Genomic DNA, 14,825 nt, shown 5'->3' on the forward strand with positions numbered 1-14,825 from the left:
TCAGCAGGGCAGACAGACTTTATTAGTGATATCAGTACAGCGGAGATGCCATGGAGCAGGGGCGAGGGGACCCAGGTCTGGACTAGTCCCCTCCTTCTGCCCCTGCTGGACCCTACGTAGATGGGACCTGGCTTAGACCAGTTCCTCCTGCTCCACCTGAAACGTGGGGATGGAGAGCCTGGGGCTGGCCTTGCTTCCTGTTCCTCTTGTCATCAATCCAGTATTGTCACTTGAAAGGATTAGCTGTCTCCTTCCCCAGCCCCTAGGCAGGGAACCCAGCTACTGTGGAGGGGCAGTTTGGGAGGGGGAGGCTGAGGCCTAAGAATAGCCTTTAGGGCCCTTCCCTGCCCCATACCCTTGAGTTCCCTGGGGCCCAACGCAAGCAGGTGGAGGGAGGACTGAGGACTTCAGGGAGTATGGGCCCCTAGGCGTTTGGGCTTGAGGGAGCCCCAAAGCGACTGAACACCCCTACGGACAGTCCACCCTACACGCCGGGCAACGGACTCAGCAGGGGGTGCTGGGAGGCAGGAGGTGGAGGCCTGGGAGCGGGCATCGAGACACTTCTGGTAGCGGAGCTGCAGAGAAGCAGGTGGGGCAGTCACTTTCCAGCCTGCCCCACCTGGGGTCAGTGTCACCACTCCACCACCCTACCCTCTTACCATGCACGCAGCCTGCACAGCTTCTGAGAGGCTGGCTGCATTAGGCTCACACCAGAACATGTGGCAGCAGAAGGAGGCTGGGCCGGCAGCCATGATGAACGCAAACGTGTGGACATCTCTGCCCACTGCCAGGAAGGAGAGGAAGCGCACCCGACACTCCCCCAGCACTGCCTCTGTCTGTAGGGAGGGAACCCAGTTAGTAAGGCACAGCTGGACTCTCTGTGTTTTAGTGGCAGCTTTCCATCTTATTGGCAGCTCTTCCCCTCACCCCCGTCTCCCCTCCATGGCAAAGCACTGACATGCCTTCTCCCAACCAGGTCTATACCTGCTGGTGCAAGATGGTGAGGGTGGCAGGGGCCACGCTGACATGACTTGGGGTCCACTGCTCACGGCTACTGGAGGACAGGACTGACTCCAGGGCCCCGTTTATCACATCTACCCCTAGAAGATATGGACACAAATATGGCACCACTGGGAGTGGAGAGAGGACACCCCCGCCCTACCCTAGCTTTTGCAAGCCCAGGCCGTTGCTCCATCCCCACTTCACCAGCCTACAGTCCCCAACAGTGCTGCGCAGGTATCCCTTCCTTAGCGGTTTCCTCCCTGGCTTCAGTGACTTGGCACTTTTCTGGTTTCTTTCATCTTGAAGCCTAGTTTTCTTCGTTGACTCTGCCTCTTCCTCTGGCCTCCTACGATTGACCTCCTGAAGCTCTGAACTCCCCACATCCTGCTTTCAGTGCTCATCCAGTCAGACCTTCCATTGCTTCACACAATGACTCCCAAATTGCCCCTCAGGCCAGGCCTCTCCCAAGATCCAACCTTGTTTTTTATTAAAATACTCATTTGAGGAAATGTTTACTCTTATGTCACACTGTTAAATCATTAAGTGCTTTACAACAATCTCACAACAGACTCTTTGGTCATCATTTGATAGATGAGGAAGCTTATAGAAATTAGGTAATAAACCTTAGGTCACATAGAGGAAAGGGGATCCTAACACAGGCAGTCTGCTTCCCGCGCCTGGGTTCTTAGCCAAGCCTTTCCCGACTCTTCTCTATTTTGCTAGCTTCCAGAACTAGGAGGGCTATCCAATTCTTAGTTGCATTCTATAATTTCTATAATGTGCTCAGGCCAAGGAACCCAAGGTTCCTGGCTTTTAGATCAATCAACTTTCCCTTGTAACACAATGGTTTCCTCCACTCGTGCATCCCACTTCTGCTTGCACTCAGCGGAGAACCCAGGTGATAGCACATTGCATGGTGGAGGCATGGGTTCCAGTTCCTGCACCACTTAGGAGCTGGCAGTGTGATCTAGGTGTCTTCACCCTTGCAGCAAAGAGGTTAGAGTGAACAACACCAATGAAAAAGCACACACCTGTATGGTCCCTCCCAGGCCCTCTTGCCTCTTTCAGTGCCTCTGGGCTCCTATTAGAAGCAGACCACATGGTCCCTTTGTGGACAGAGAACGAACATCTTCCTCGAAAGTTCTCCCTTATATTGGCCTTGCTCATCTTACCTCTGTCTGGATCAAGGCCAAACTCCCAAGCACGCAAGTCCTCCAAAAATTAGCCTCATCTGAGCTGTCAAGCCTCATATTTTACTGCTCCCTGAGCTTCAAATGACTTATGCAGCATGTATTAACATCTCATCTTGGCAAATGCCCTTCGGGACAGGTGGGGAATACAAAGTAAGAGAAGCGGATGCCCTCAAGGGACACAGACTATCACTGAGGGAAAAGCCTCTGTCGGGAGTGCCCTTTTCCCCTTGACTGTCTTTGAAACTCCACATTCTCATCCTTCAGGGTTCACCTAGGCCCCACCTGGGAAGTCTTTCCTGCTGCAGGGCAGAGAGGGTGTTGCTGGGACAACTCTTAGCATAACATCTTGTAACTGCCAGAAAACCTTTTCCACACTGGGCTGGCCATCTCAAAGACAAAAACCAAGTTTAATTCATCTCTGTGTCACCAATCCCAGCACAGAGCTTATCAACTGAAGGATTTCCAGATGCATAAGCAAGTCACCCTTGAGGCAACATGTGCCAATGTGCCAAAACTGGTATAACCAAGTAAACTGGGAGTCCTCAGAAGGGTGACAATGCAGGCAGGAGTGGGTGGGCCTCATCAGATTGCAGAAGGCTGTGATAGTTATGACATTGAGACCATCAATGGGAAGTCTCAAAGATCATGTGTGGATGAGACATCAAAGTCAAACTGCTTAAGAAGCAGATGGAGGTGGAGCCTGGACTCAGAGTGCGGGGAGGAACAGCATGGAGGTGTGGAAAGCAGAAGAACAAAGCCTGAATTGGTAATAACTCAGGACTGAAACCTACACCCTGACCCCTAGCCCTGCACTCCCAATCCCCCTTATCCTGCTGTGCACTTTTTTTTTTTTTCATATCAATTGTTGCCTTCCAACATACTATAAAATTCACTTATTTTATTGTCTGGCTAGAATGTCAGCTATGAGGCGTGATCAAATAATACAGCGAATGTTTAAATAAAAAAAATTTATTGCAGCAAAAGACACATTGCCATTAATCCCTCTCAAAGTACTGCCCCCTCACTTCGAACACACTTATCCCATAGTTCTTGTCACTTTCTGAAGCAGTCTGGCAGTCCTTTTTCATGAATGTCTTTAGTTGTGCTGTCATGGCTGCCTCAATGTCCTGAATCATTTTGACTTTGGGGAAGAGCCAGAAGTCGTATGGTGCCAGATCTGGTGAATAAGATGGATGAGGACACAGCGTAATGTTTTTATCTGACAGAAATTGCCTTATACCAGAAGCGATGTGTGACACAGAGTGTTGTCATGATGGAGGAAGATTTACGGCACACTTCAAAACACACCTTCTCTCAACCGTAGCTCACACCCAACTGACTACAATGAACAAGTTGAAACTTGTCACACACTGTTACTAGTAAGGTTCAATATGCCACTTCCCGTATTGAAAATGTCTGCCTTTCTGTTGGATGGCACTCAGCAGCAGCATTCACCGTATTTTGTGATCACAATGGAAAGGCTCTGTGTCACACATCGCTTCTGGTACAGCAATTTCTGTCAAATAAAAACATTATGGTGTGTCCTTATCCACCTTATTCACCAGATCTGGCATCGTGCAACTTCTGGCTCTTCCCCAAAGTCAAAATGACCATGAAAGGTAAACGTTTTGAATCGATTCAGGGCATCTAGGCAGCCATAACAGCGCAACTAAAGACACTCACGAAAGAGAACTTCCAGAATTGCTTCAGAAAGTGGCAAGAACTATGGGATAAGTGTGTTTGAAGTGAGGGGGAGTATTTCGAGGGGGTTTAATGGCAATGTGTCTTTTGCTGTAATAAATCTTTTTTATGTAAACATTCACCATATTTGTGATCATACCTCATACTTGAAGGCAAAAATCTTTGTCAGTTTTGTTCATTAATGTATACCAAGAACCTGAAATAGTGCCTGGCACAAACCAGGCGGTCAGTAATCATTTGTTGAGTCAGTGAATGCTTAGCAAATTAACATTGCAGCTTCAGCAGGGGCCAATGTTAAACTCCTGGAGGTTAAAAAAAGAGCATAAGATAAAGCAGGAAGTGAGCTTAGAGCCTACTGGTATGAAAGCTGTGGCTTTAATCAAGCAGACTCACCGAGCTGATGGGCAGCAGAGGGGCAGTCAAGGGTTGCAGACAGATGATTAAGTGTAATGAGGACCTGTGTGTAGGGTGGTGGATGGATACAGGAGTAGGGGTAATAACTGGAAGAGGTAACTAGGGTTTAGAAATTAAGGGTGAGAGGGAGGAGGTAATGAGAGCAAAGAGGTAGGGGTCAGCCAAGCCTCTTTCCTGCTCCCTCAGCATATTATTCTCACCTCCAGCTCCATGTCTGTGGCAGTGCCACTGAGTCCAACTGGAATACCCACTCCACCGTAAATCCAGGCCTTCCTTCAAAGCCCAGCTCAATCCCCATGCTGTCTAAGAAGGGTTCCTTCACTGAATGTAACGCACTGGTCATTAAAGTCAGCATGGTTTGAGGGGAAGAGCAGAGAACTAAAGACGACCAGGGTTTGAGTCCTAGGTCTAATATCTCCTGGCTATGTCATCTCATTCATTGTTTCATATGTTGGTTTGTTTATCCATTCACCAAACATTGTTGAGTTATTCCTTGGTGTGTATTGACATGACACCCAACCACTTCTTGAAGCAGTCTTTTTTTTCTCCAGGCTTTCTCCTTCTGCTCTCACCATCCTTGGCAGTTTCATCCTCCTCCACCATCCGTTAAATGTTAGAGGGCCTCAAAGCTAGGCCTAGCTTCATTTCCCTTCTCACCTGGGGTCAGTCTTCTCCACATTCAGGGCCTTAATAAGCTCTATAACCAAATGATGCCTACATTATCTCCAGTCCAGACTTCTCCTCTGTGACTCTAGCTGCCTACTAAAATTTCCTACTCAGCTTCCCGAAGGCACCTCAAACTCTGCATGTTTAAAACTGAACTCACAATCTTCACACCGAAACTGACCTCTTCCAGTGTCTGCTACCTTTAGAGAATGGCACCACTCTCCACTCAGTTCCAAAAGCTAGGGTGACAGGAGTCATTCCCAGTGCCTCTGTCCCTCACCCACCCCACATTCAATCAATCACCAAGGCTTGTTGATTTTAATTGTCTAAATAGCTCTTGAATCTACACACTCCTCTTCAGCTCCACCAGAGTCCAGGCTATTCTCTCTACTGGCGACCACTATTGTAAGATCCTAACTGACTTACACCACCTCCACCCACTGACCACCTTTCTACATGGTACAGCCAATGTGAGCTTCACAAAATTCATGTCTGGTTATCCCAAGTGCTCGCCTGCAAACACTTCCATAGCTCCTGGTTGCTCTTAGGATGAAGAACAAATTGTTAACATGGCGTGTGAGGTCAGTCCCCCACGGTCTGACAACTGCCCAGCTCCCAGGCTCATCTGGCACCACTGGCCTTCTCTCAATGCCTTTGCAATATAAAGTGCCTTCCACTCTGGGTCCTCACACACCGTTCACTCCTCCTGGAATGATCTTCCCCTACCTTACTTCTCCCTCCATCCTGCTTTACCACATTAGCACCTCTTCATTTTTTGATCTCAGTTCAAATGTCACTTTCTCAAGGAAGTCTTTCTGACTTCCTGGAGTAAATGAGGTTTTTCTGTCCCATAGTTTCATACCACCTCACTTCTTTCTTTCAATGTTTGACTAAATTTGTAATTATACATTTACTTTTGTGATTATTTGATTAATTCTTGTTTTTTCTGCTGTAACCTCCATGAAAGCAGGACTATGGCCACTGTTCTCCCAGGACCTAGCACCTGGTAGGCTTCATAAGTACGTATTTGCTAAGTGAATGCGCAAATACATAACAGGTACTGTGAATGCACTGAAATATGAGTGAACCTGATAGTCTCTACCATCAGTTTCCTTATCTATAAAATAGGGATTATCATAATCACAGCCTCATGGGGTCATCAAGAATTAAATGACCTAATATATAAGGAAATACTTTACAAGCAATAAAGCACATGACAACTATGCTCACTGCTTCCTCTGTAGATGCTCACAGCCCATAGCTGGTGCTGTAATACCAAACCCAGCTCCCAGCTGCTGCCTGCTGTCTCCAGTCATCTAAGATCTGCCTTCCAACCCAATCAAAGCTCTTCCATGGGATTCAAGAGTGGGTCTCCCGAAGTGCCTGGTTCACTGGTTCACACTCAGTGAAGGCATGCCAACTGCTACAATGGGCAGGACACAGAGTGCAGCTGGGACAGAGGTACAGGAGGTGGGATGCATTCTGAAGGGCAAGGTGACATCAAGCATGAAGATCTGGTAAAAGAGACACTGGGAGGCAGAGGGTGGGGGCAGAGCTTTGGAATCAAGGTGGTGGTCCCTGGATGAAGGAGGACACACATACCAACAGGTTTAGCAACAGGCATATTTCCCAGGTAATAGACTTGGAACTTCTGCACCAGCTCATTCTTAGGCGCTGGGAATTCCACTGTGGGAAAGCAGAGGAGGATCAATCATGCTGGCAGATCTTGCTCACTCCCAGTTCCCACCACAAGAGCATAAGCAGGACATTTCATCCAAGGCCCTACCTCCAGCCCCTACCCCTGCCTCCCTTTAACCGAAATCCCTCCACTTATTTGGTCCAAAGAATTTAGTTCCCACGTGCCCATTTTTCTTTCATGTCTGTCCTGTAGCTCATGTCTCTTTTTGGGGTTACTCCACCTTTGCCAAAAAAGCTGAGCCAGACCTGGTGGAGTTGTGACACTGACCTTGGAAAGGGACATCCACAAGTTTAGAGTGGTCCAGGGAGAGTCCATTTACCAAGCAACGGGCATTGCGCCGTTCAGCCATGATCTGAGGAAGGGAGGGCCAGGGGGAAGGAGCGAGGGAGGGTCTGTTAGGGCTTCCTCAGCCTGGATACCCCCACCCCTACTCAGTGACCCCACCCACACCCTTATGGAGAAGGTGGCAGCTAGTCCAGGGAGTGGAGGGGGCCGTGCCTTAGAGCAGATCTCATGCAGGCTGGTGGCGATGTTCTTGGCGGGTGCCTCACAGCGAAATACGTGGCACTTGAGCATCTGGGTCAGCTTATCTCGAGCTACGTAGGCAAAGTCCCTGTGGGGGAGGGGCATCTCAGTGTCTACCAGTGCCTTCCGGTGCTGAGCCTCATCCGCACCCCACCCATACCCTCCCTGTCCATCGCACTCCTCCAGGGCTTCTGCCCTCAGATGGTGTCCTGTGGGTGCTGCCTTCTGGCTAGAGGGCAGACAGGCATGCATGGGGAGGTGAGGGGCAACGGCTGAGCATAGCGGGCAGGGAGGGGCAGGACAAAATAGGAGAACTTGGGTGCTTCAAGGCATTGGGTCCAGGTGTGGGAAGAGGAAGGAGGTAAATAGGCATAGTACCTCTCTCTGGGTCCGGCAGCACAAGAGAGGCAAAGAACAGTGTTAGGGAGGAGGGTCCCACTCTGGCTGCTGGATGAGCCCCCACCCGAAGATCCCAGGCCCTGCGCCCACCTTCCACTGTCCCGCCCGACGCCCCACACTCGAATGCTGACGATGGGCTGGGCGTGCAGCAGGGCCTGACTCTGCGGCTCCACCAGCTTTAGCGTCTCGTCCTCCAGCTGTAGCAGCAGATCCTTTCCCTGCAGGCCCAGGAAGCAGGCACTCAGTGGTGTCCCAGCTGGGAAGGTGGCTGAGCTCCACCACCTCTAGCTCAAGGCAAGTCAGTTACAGCTCTGGGACACTTGCTTGGGTGTCAGATCACCCACCCTGCAGGCTGCATTCAAGTAGAGGTCACATCTGTCATCTCTTACTCCTTTTATCATCCCCATAGAGGTTAGACAACCATCGCCCAAGGTCCTGACCTGGGGTCACACATCTACCTCACAGGCTGTCATTTGGGGTGGGACAACACCTCCCTTCCCCAGCCCCCACCTGGGCAGCTCTGCTCTCCCACCTCTCATAATTCTCTTTACTTCTCCACCATACCACTCCCCGTGAGCCCAGGCCCTCACCTCCCCCCAGCCCCCAGACATGGGGTCATGCAGATTGTTTTTGTGGTAGCAGAGCTGACGGATGCAATTGTTGACAGCCACACTGCTGCGTCCAGGAGCCAGCTCTTCCTCAGTCATCTCCACCCAGCCTAGGGAGCGCACAGCGAAACACTGCCAGACACAGAAGAGGGGGTGGGAGGAAGAGGATCTGAGCTACAACTGGAGGAGCCCCCAGTACAGGACACAGGGGGTTTTGCTGAGACCAGAGTTAGTCCCTGACTCAGATTGTGGTGGGTGGGAGGGTGTTCTGAGTAAGACCGAGAAGCTCCCAAAACAGGATATAGTTGGTGGGAGGGGTGATGGTTTCAGAAGAGACTCCTGGCTAGTAGAAGGAAGTATCTGAGCCAGGCCTGGAAAGGCCCCGTCTGGCCACTGAGCTGGTTGAGTTAAAAACTAAAGTGCCTGGGAGAGATTCTAACTCAGGACCTGGGGAGCTGTACTGAGACCAGAGATGCCCTCCCAGAACATGACACGAGGGGCTCTCCTGCACACAGAGGGGACCCAGCCCAGGGAATGGGCATGGGGGTCTTGAACAAACCTTGATCCCTGGGTTGGCATTCCTTTGGGGCAGCTTCTCCTCCTCTTGGGGCAATGGCTCTGGGCTAGAGGCAGATGGTAACACTTGGTACAGGCCCCCAAACATGGAGCTGTCCCGAGGCCCCTTCCAAATAGGTCCATCCCCCCCTCGGCATTGTGCCTTCCCACTCACCTGAGGCTCTGAGCTGGGAAGGGCAATGTCCCCTCCTCAGGGCCCTTCAGTCCCAGATCCATCGGGGCTTCCTCACTGGGTTCATCCTTGAGAAGGGGAGAGAGGAATCGGGACCAAACTCATATCCCTTCTGCAGCTCCCCCACTGTGAAGCAGGTCCACCCCCCGACTCACCTTCCAAAATTCTCCATCCTCAAAGCCTTCTCCATGGACAAAGCCTGTCCAGGTGAGCTGCGAAGAGGGACAGGAGTGATGAATGGGCAACTCAGCTTGCTCCAGCAGCACCACCCCTGCACCCCAGTTAAAACATAACAGGCCCATGAGCCTCACCTGGGATTCCTCTCGGGGACTGCTCCCCTGTGATGGGGAGGCCCGGCCCGGGGGCTCCCACTGGGTGGTTCCCGTTGGGATGTGCCAGTAGTAGGTCCCTGAGGTGTCCTGAACTCTCATCCATCCAGCCGGCAGGTCGGAATCCGTCTCGAAGGCGTTGGGGTTCCAGAAAGAATCTGCCAAGTTGGGGGCTTGGTGAGGATCTGGGCCACCCAGCAAGCAGACTGCGAGTGCTTATGCCCAGTCCCCACCCTGAGACCCCATGGTGGAGAAGAAGGGGTGAGGGAAGGGCTCCAGCACAACATGGTTCTTGCTTTCTCCTAGAGCCCACAGTATGAAGTCAAAACATGGGGGGCCACCAGCAGGGGACATGGAAATGGTCTCCTCCTGAGCCCTGCTCCCAGCTAATGTGGCCACATAGAGGGAAGAAGGAAGGCAGAGAGAAGGGAGGTTGGGTGACCCCAATTGACCTCTTATCATACATATCCATATCTCAGGTGCACATACTTACCAGCTCCTGCACACACATGAACACACTGACACACAGCACATACAAGCCCTACTACACATCTGTGCAGCCACCACAAACACAAGAGTATGTACATACAGAAAACTGGCAAACAGACACACCAACTCCAGCCATACACTAATGCAGACACCTGACACAGAGGTGTGCACACACACAGCTACATATACCAGTCCCTGCCACACACATGTGCAGAGACCACACCCACAATGACCCCCAACACATGTGTGGGTACCACAGTGAATGCACACTCAGACACACGACATACGTCAAACTCTGCCACGTGTGTGAGACACCTCAGATGCTCATACCCTGACCCTTGGCACACAGCTGCAGGCAAACATTTCATGCACATGCATGCGTACCTCGAACCTGTGATATACATCCCTCCGCCCCTGGCCGACCACACCACTCCAGCCCTGCAGCCCAGCTCATGCCTCCTCTGCCTCTGCTCTCCCTGCCAGCCCCGCTCCACGTCATGCCCAGCCCCGTGCTACCCCTCACCTGGGCTGCTGTCGTGCAGGATGATGGCCAGGAAAAAGTCCTGGGAGAACATGGCGCTCGTCCCCAGCCCCTCCTGCCTCTACCCTCCCTCCTCACAGCCCCTCCAGTCCAGCCAGCTGGGCTCACAGCCTGGTGCTGGGCTGCAGAGAAAAGCTCATCCCGCCCCCTTCTCACCAGGGCAGAGCGCCTGCCAGGCAAGATCCTCCCCCGCCTGGAGCTCACCAGGAAGGGGCCAGGACCACCACGGGAGGGGACCTCCTTGGGGTAAGGAGGGGGTGCGGCTCATGAGACCCCAGCCCTTCCTACTCACATCTCTTCTTTCTAATCCTGGCTCCCCTCCCCCAAACCCGAATCTCTACCTCACCCCACAGGGGTCACCTCAGAGTCACAGTCAAGCCCAATCTTAGGGACAACAGGAGGGTGAGCCCCTGGGGGATACCCCAGCCACCTGGGGCCCTACAAAACCTGGAGCTCTCAGCACAAACAGGGTGTGGTTTCCAGGCTCCCAGGGATGCCTCCTCTCCCAGGAACCTGCCCAGCAGTTCGAGCCTGAGAGTGGGCCTTGAGAGCATGGGCCCCAGCACGCTTGAGGCAGAGCTTGGGGCTCCCAGCACCAACCCCCCTCACCTGCCAGGGCCCAGAAAGGCTGCAGCGTCTCCTCGGCAACCGCAGCACCAGGACCGGCTGGGAGCGCCCAGACTGCTGACGTGCTTCCCGTTACCAGGGAAACCAGGAATCCTGACTGGTCCAAGAGGCAGCACTGAGGGACAGGCAGTCCCCAGACCCAGGCTGCTGAGCAACCAAGCACAGAGGGGCTGGGAGTGGGCGTGGTTACACCAAGGCGGCTGAACACCTGAGGTGAGAGTTATTTGGGCAGGTGCCTCACCACCCTCACCTTCCAAATGAGGTGGGCCCACTGAGGAGTGGCTCTTCCTGCCCATCCAGCCTTCTAGGCAGCCATTACCACCTCTTCTCCCCTCATCTCAGGCCCTAGGGAATTAGAATGCCTTCTCTTCCCCAGAGACCTTCTATTGCCTCCCAGGCTCTACTGCCACATCTTCCAAGAACACCAGCACCCAGGACAGCCCTACGCTTCTTCATGAAGGTCACACACCTCTCAAATCTAGAGACCAATTCACCATCTTCTCACTGAGTCACACACACCCATCCATCTGCCATCCCTGTCAGCCTGTACCTTCCTGCTTCAAAGAGCTTCTTCCTTCCGATCTGTCCTGGAGGGGCTGCTCTCCTGCCCTGACCATCTGGGAGGCCCTTCTGGAGCTTGGCACGTCTCCTCCAAATGCAGCCCCACCCAGGCCTTTGCTTCCACATGCATGCATTTCTTCAGGAACATACACCTTCATTCCTGCATCGATTCACTCAGGCACCCACACACAAATTCAAAGATTCAGGTGTCATTCCTTCACTCATTCATCCATGCAAGCTTTCGTGGCTAAGCCAGGTGTCGTCACTTGCTCCGGAGTCAGGGACTCCCATCGTGCTCTCTCCTTTTCTCCACTACCACAGCCCAAACTACTAGTATTTCCTACGTGGATCATTGCACCCGCCTCACAGGGGTCTCCCTCTAGTCTCGTCTCCTCCAGTCTGGGCTGCACACTGTCGTCCAAATTATTGTTCTGAAAGGCTTAACTAAGGGCGTTACTCTCCAGTTTAATACTCTTAATTATTTTCTCCTTGCCCTCAGGATAGAACCCAAATTCCCCCCACAGGGTTTGTGTGCTGTCAGGAGCCCCTATCCATCTGCCTCTCAACCTTATCTTTGTCCACGCCAGCCGCCGGCCGCCACCCGCCCTCCCTGCGTGGGACAAGCCCCTCATCCTCTCGGAGCCCAGCCTCCCTCCCCTCGATCTTCACCTATGGTCACCACCTCCTCCTTCAGGCATCAGTGTAAAAGTCACTTCTCGAAATTGACCCCACCCCCCACCCCCCACCCCCCACCCCCATCTCCCACCATGCACAAAGGCAGGGTTGGGTGTCCCTCCTGCACCCCCCCATCCCAGAATGCTTCATGCTGATTCTAACTGCCTGTTGACTTCTGTCTCCCCACTAGACTAGGAGTGCCATGAGGGTAGGGACATCTGTCCCCTGTAGTATGTATTTCCAGCATTTAGGACAAGGCCTGGCACAGAGTATGAACCGAAGACAGGTAGTAAAGTTCATTCATCATTCATTCATTCATTCATTCATTCATGCATGCATGCATGCATGCATTTATGAATTCAATCAACAACTTTGTGGAAATCCTAAGGTGAGAAGGAGAAAATAATTTTTGCTCAATTCTATACCCCATTACTAAAGGAGTCCAGACTTCCTCTGGGGCCTTTATGGTCGTAGCAACACAATCACAAAGAGTAAGCCCTTTCCTAGGCTGGCCCCACACCACTACCCTCAATTTCACAGCCGCCACCAGAGTTCAAACCTTGACCATCCTCTTACCATGCCAACACCCTTGCTGAGGGGGCTGCCCGTGCCTGCCATTCCCTTCTGTCCTCTTACTCCCAAAGGTTCATAGATATAGCCACCACAGTAGCCATCCCAGGAGTCTCTAAGCAACCAGGCCCTCCATTATTTGGCTTCTGACTCATGCCCCTTAGGGCGGAGGTTGCAAACCAGCAATCTGCAGACTGGTGTAAGCCTCCGTTGATTTTGTGTGGCCTGCATGGTACTTTTTTAAAAACAGAATTGATTGCTAACATTTGCAAATTGGGATACTTCACATCAATATCCAGTTTTCAGTTTCCTTTGAAAAGTTACAAAAACTGGCTTCCCCCACCTAACCCTATAAATAACCAGCTAGACTGGAGAAGCAGCTGTTCTCTTTAAAAGGGGTCCAGGCAATGACCATCGAAGGCCACTAACATCACAAAAAAGAGAGGCAATCACACTTCGCCTTTGATACAAGTACTCAACATCACCTATTAAGTGTTCTTGTAAAAGCAAAACACAAAAAACTCTCAAATCTGAATCTGATCAAGGCTCTGGAACTCACTACCAATTTACAGGAAATCCAGGGAAAGAGGCACATGTTAGCACAAGAGGGAGAGAGTCTGCAATCCTGACCTTCCATGGAAAACCCAGAGCAAACACCACAGTAGCTTCAATTAAAAAACAAAAAAGTGCAAGCAAAAATATATAGAGAGATGGAGGGATAACGTATACAACATATCAATCATCAAAAGGTCTGGACCTATTTGAATATTGATTCAAACCATAAAACTTTTTTAAAAGGTGGGGGAGGACATTTATTAGACAACTGGGAAAATGTAAACATTGACTATATTAAGGAATTATTGTTAAATTGTTGTAGACATGATAATGGTACTGTGAATTTTTAAGAAGAGTTTTTTCTCTTAGAAATGCATGGATAAATATTTATGGATTAAAATATTTGCTTCAAAATAAGCTGGGCTGGGGCCCAGGAGTAGGTGGTATACAGATGTAGCAAGATCAGCCAGGTGTTGATAATTGTTGAAACTGGGTCATGGGTAAATCAGGCTCATTATTCTATTCTATCTATTTTTGTATATGTTTGAAAATGTCCATAATAAGAGTTCTGAACGGGGATGGTGTGCTGCCTGTGGCTCATCTGAAGCGCATACTCCCTGCTGAGTTTCCACAGTTTGGGGTCTGGGTATGGTGCCTGCTGCCTGGTGCAGGGGAGTCTTTCTTAATCTTTACTTATACTTCTATCCATCAAACTCCCAGATTGTGGCTACAGCCCATTATCTCTGCCCTGTGCTCTCAGCTCTGTCTGCATCTATCTCTATGTGACATTAGCAAATGTGGAGACTCATTTAAATGGGACATATTTAATGATCAATCCTTGGAGTCCGAATATCTATTCTTTTCTTCCCCCCCAAAGAAGCGTATGTTTATTATTCCTTTGCTTCCTAACTTTCAGTCAATAACCTATTCCTGATACAAAGGATACAAAACAGGGTCCTTACAGTGCCCAGAGCGTGCTCTGCATACAATACCCCCAAGTCTTTCCAAATAGACCTCTGTGGAGAGGTGATGCTGCTCCCTCCAAACCTGACCTGTTAAAACCAGGCCCGTTAAAATCTGGCCCAAAGGCAGCCTGTTCATCGTGCTGTGAGCATCAGGGGCAGGCTAACATGGGCCCAGAGCTCAGGTCTGGATTCAGGCCTGGTTTATCTCAGTGCTACTGTGGTCTCAGACTGTCTGTGATTTGGGGAAGGCTGCTAAACCTCTCCAGGCCTCTTTTTCTTGTCATCTGTGATATGGACATAATAATAGTGTCTACCTCTCAGCATTGTCAGGATTAAATATGCTAGTGCTGAGCACAGGGCCAGTACCTGGTAAGGGCCCCATAAATGCACCTAGTCCATTGTCCATCAGGGTATGCATGACAGATGGACTGATCAACTTGTTCAAGCACTGTCTGGAGATAGGAAAGGTTTCCTTCAGGAAAACCTGGGTGTGACCTGCTGAGGACCAAGGACATGGGCTTTGTGACTCACCCCCAGGCTAGCCCTAGCCTCTCTAAG

At 51.0% G+C, this 14,825-nt stretch overlaps 1 protein-coding gene across 7 annotated transcripts in view; it reads right to left on the reverse strand.

The window, feature by feature from the left end:
* The window catches only part of APBB1 (amyloid beta precursor protein binding family B member 1), a 23,448-nt gene continuing 8,623 nt past the window's right edge, over window positions 1-14,825 (reverse strand). For 4 of the 7 annotated variants that reach the window (XM_019755850.3, XM_074335882.2, XM_088791610.1 and 1 more), the window contains exons 3-14: window positions 9,267-9,442; window positions 9,111-9,167; window positions 8,938-9,023; window positions 8,767-8,830; window positions 8,190-8,339; window positions 7,690-7,817; window positions 7,174-7,288; window positions 6,943-7,027; window positions 6,579-6,662; window positions 985-1,100; window positions 660-836; window positions 1-575 (exon numbers count right to left, since the gene is read on the reverse strand). In XM_019755850.3, the coding sequence (XP_019611409.2) occupies window positions 408-575; window positions 660-836; window positions 985-1,100; window positions 6,579-6,662; window positions 6,943-7,027; window positions 7,174-7,288; window positions 7,690-7,817; window positions 8,190-8,339; window positions 8,767-8,830; window positions 8,938-9,023; window positions 9,111-9,167; window positions 9,267-9,442 (1,406 nt within the window). In that variant the 3' untranslated portion in view covers window positions 1-407. The other 3 variants (XM_074335885.2, XM_019755854.3, XM_074335884.2) reach the window with 3 other exon arrangements.

Source organism: Rhinolophus sinicus, chromosome 14 (genome assembly GCF_057876585.1).
Source record: "Rhinolophus sinicus isolate RSI-liver-muscle chromosome 14, RSI-T2T, whole genome shotgun sequence".
NCBI lineage: Eukaryota > Metazoa > Chordata > Mammalia > Chiroptera > Rhinolophidae > Rhinolophus > Rhinolophus sinicus.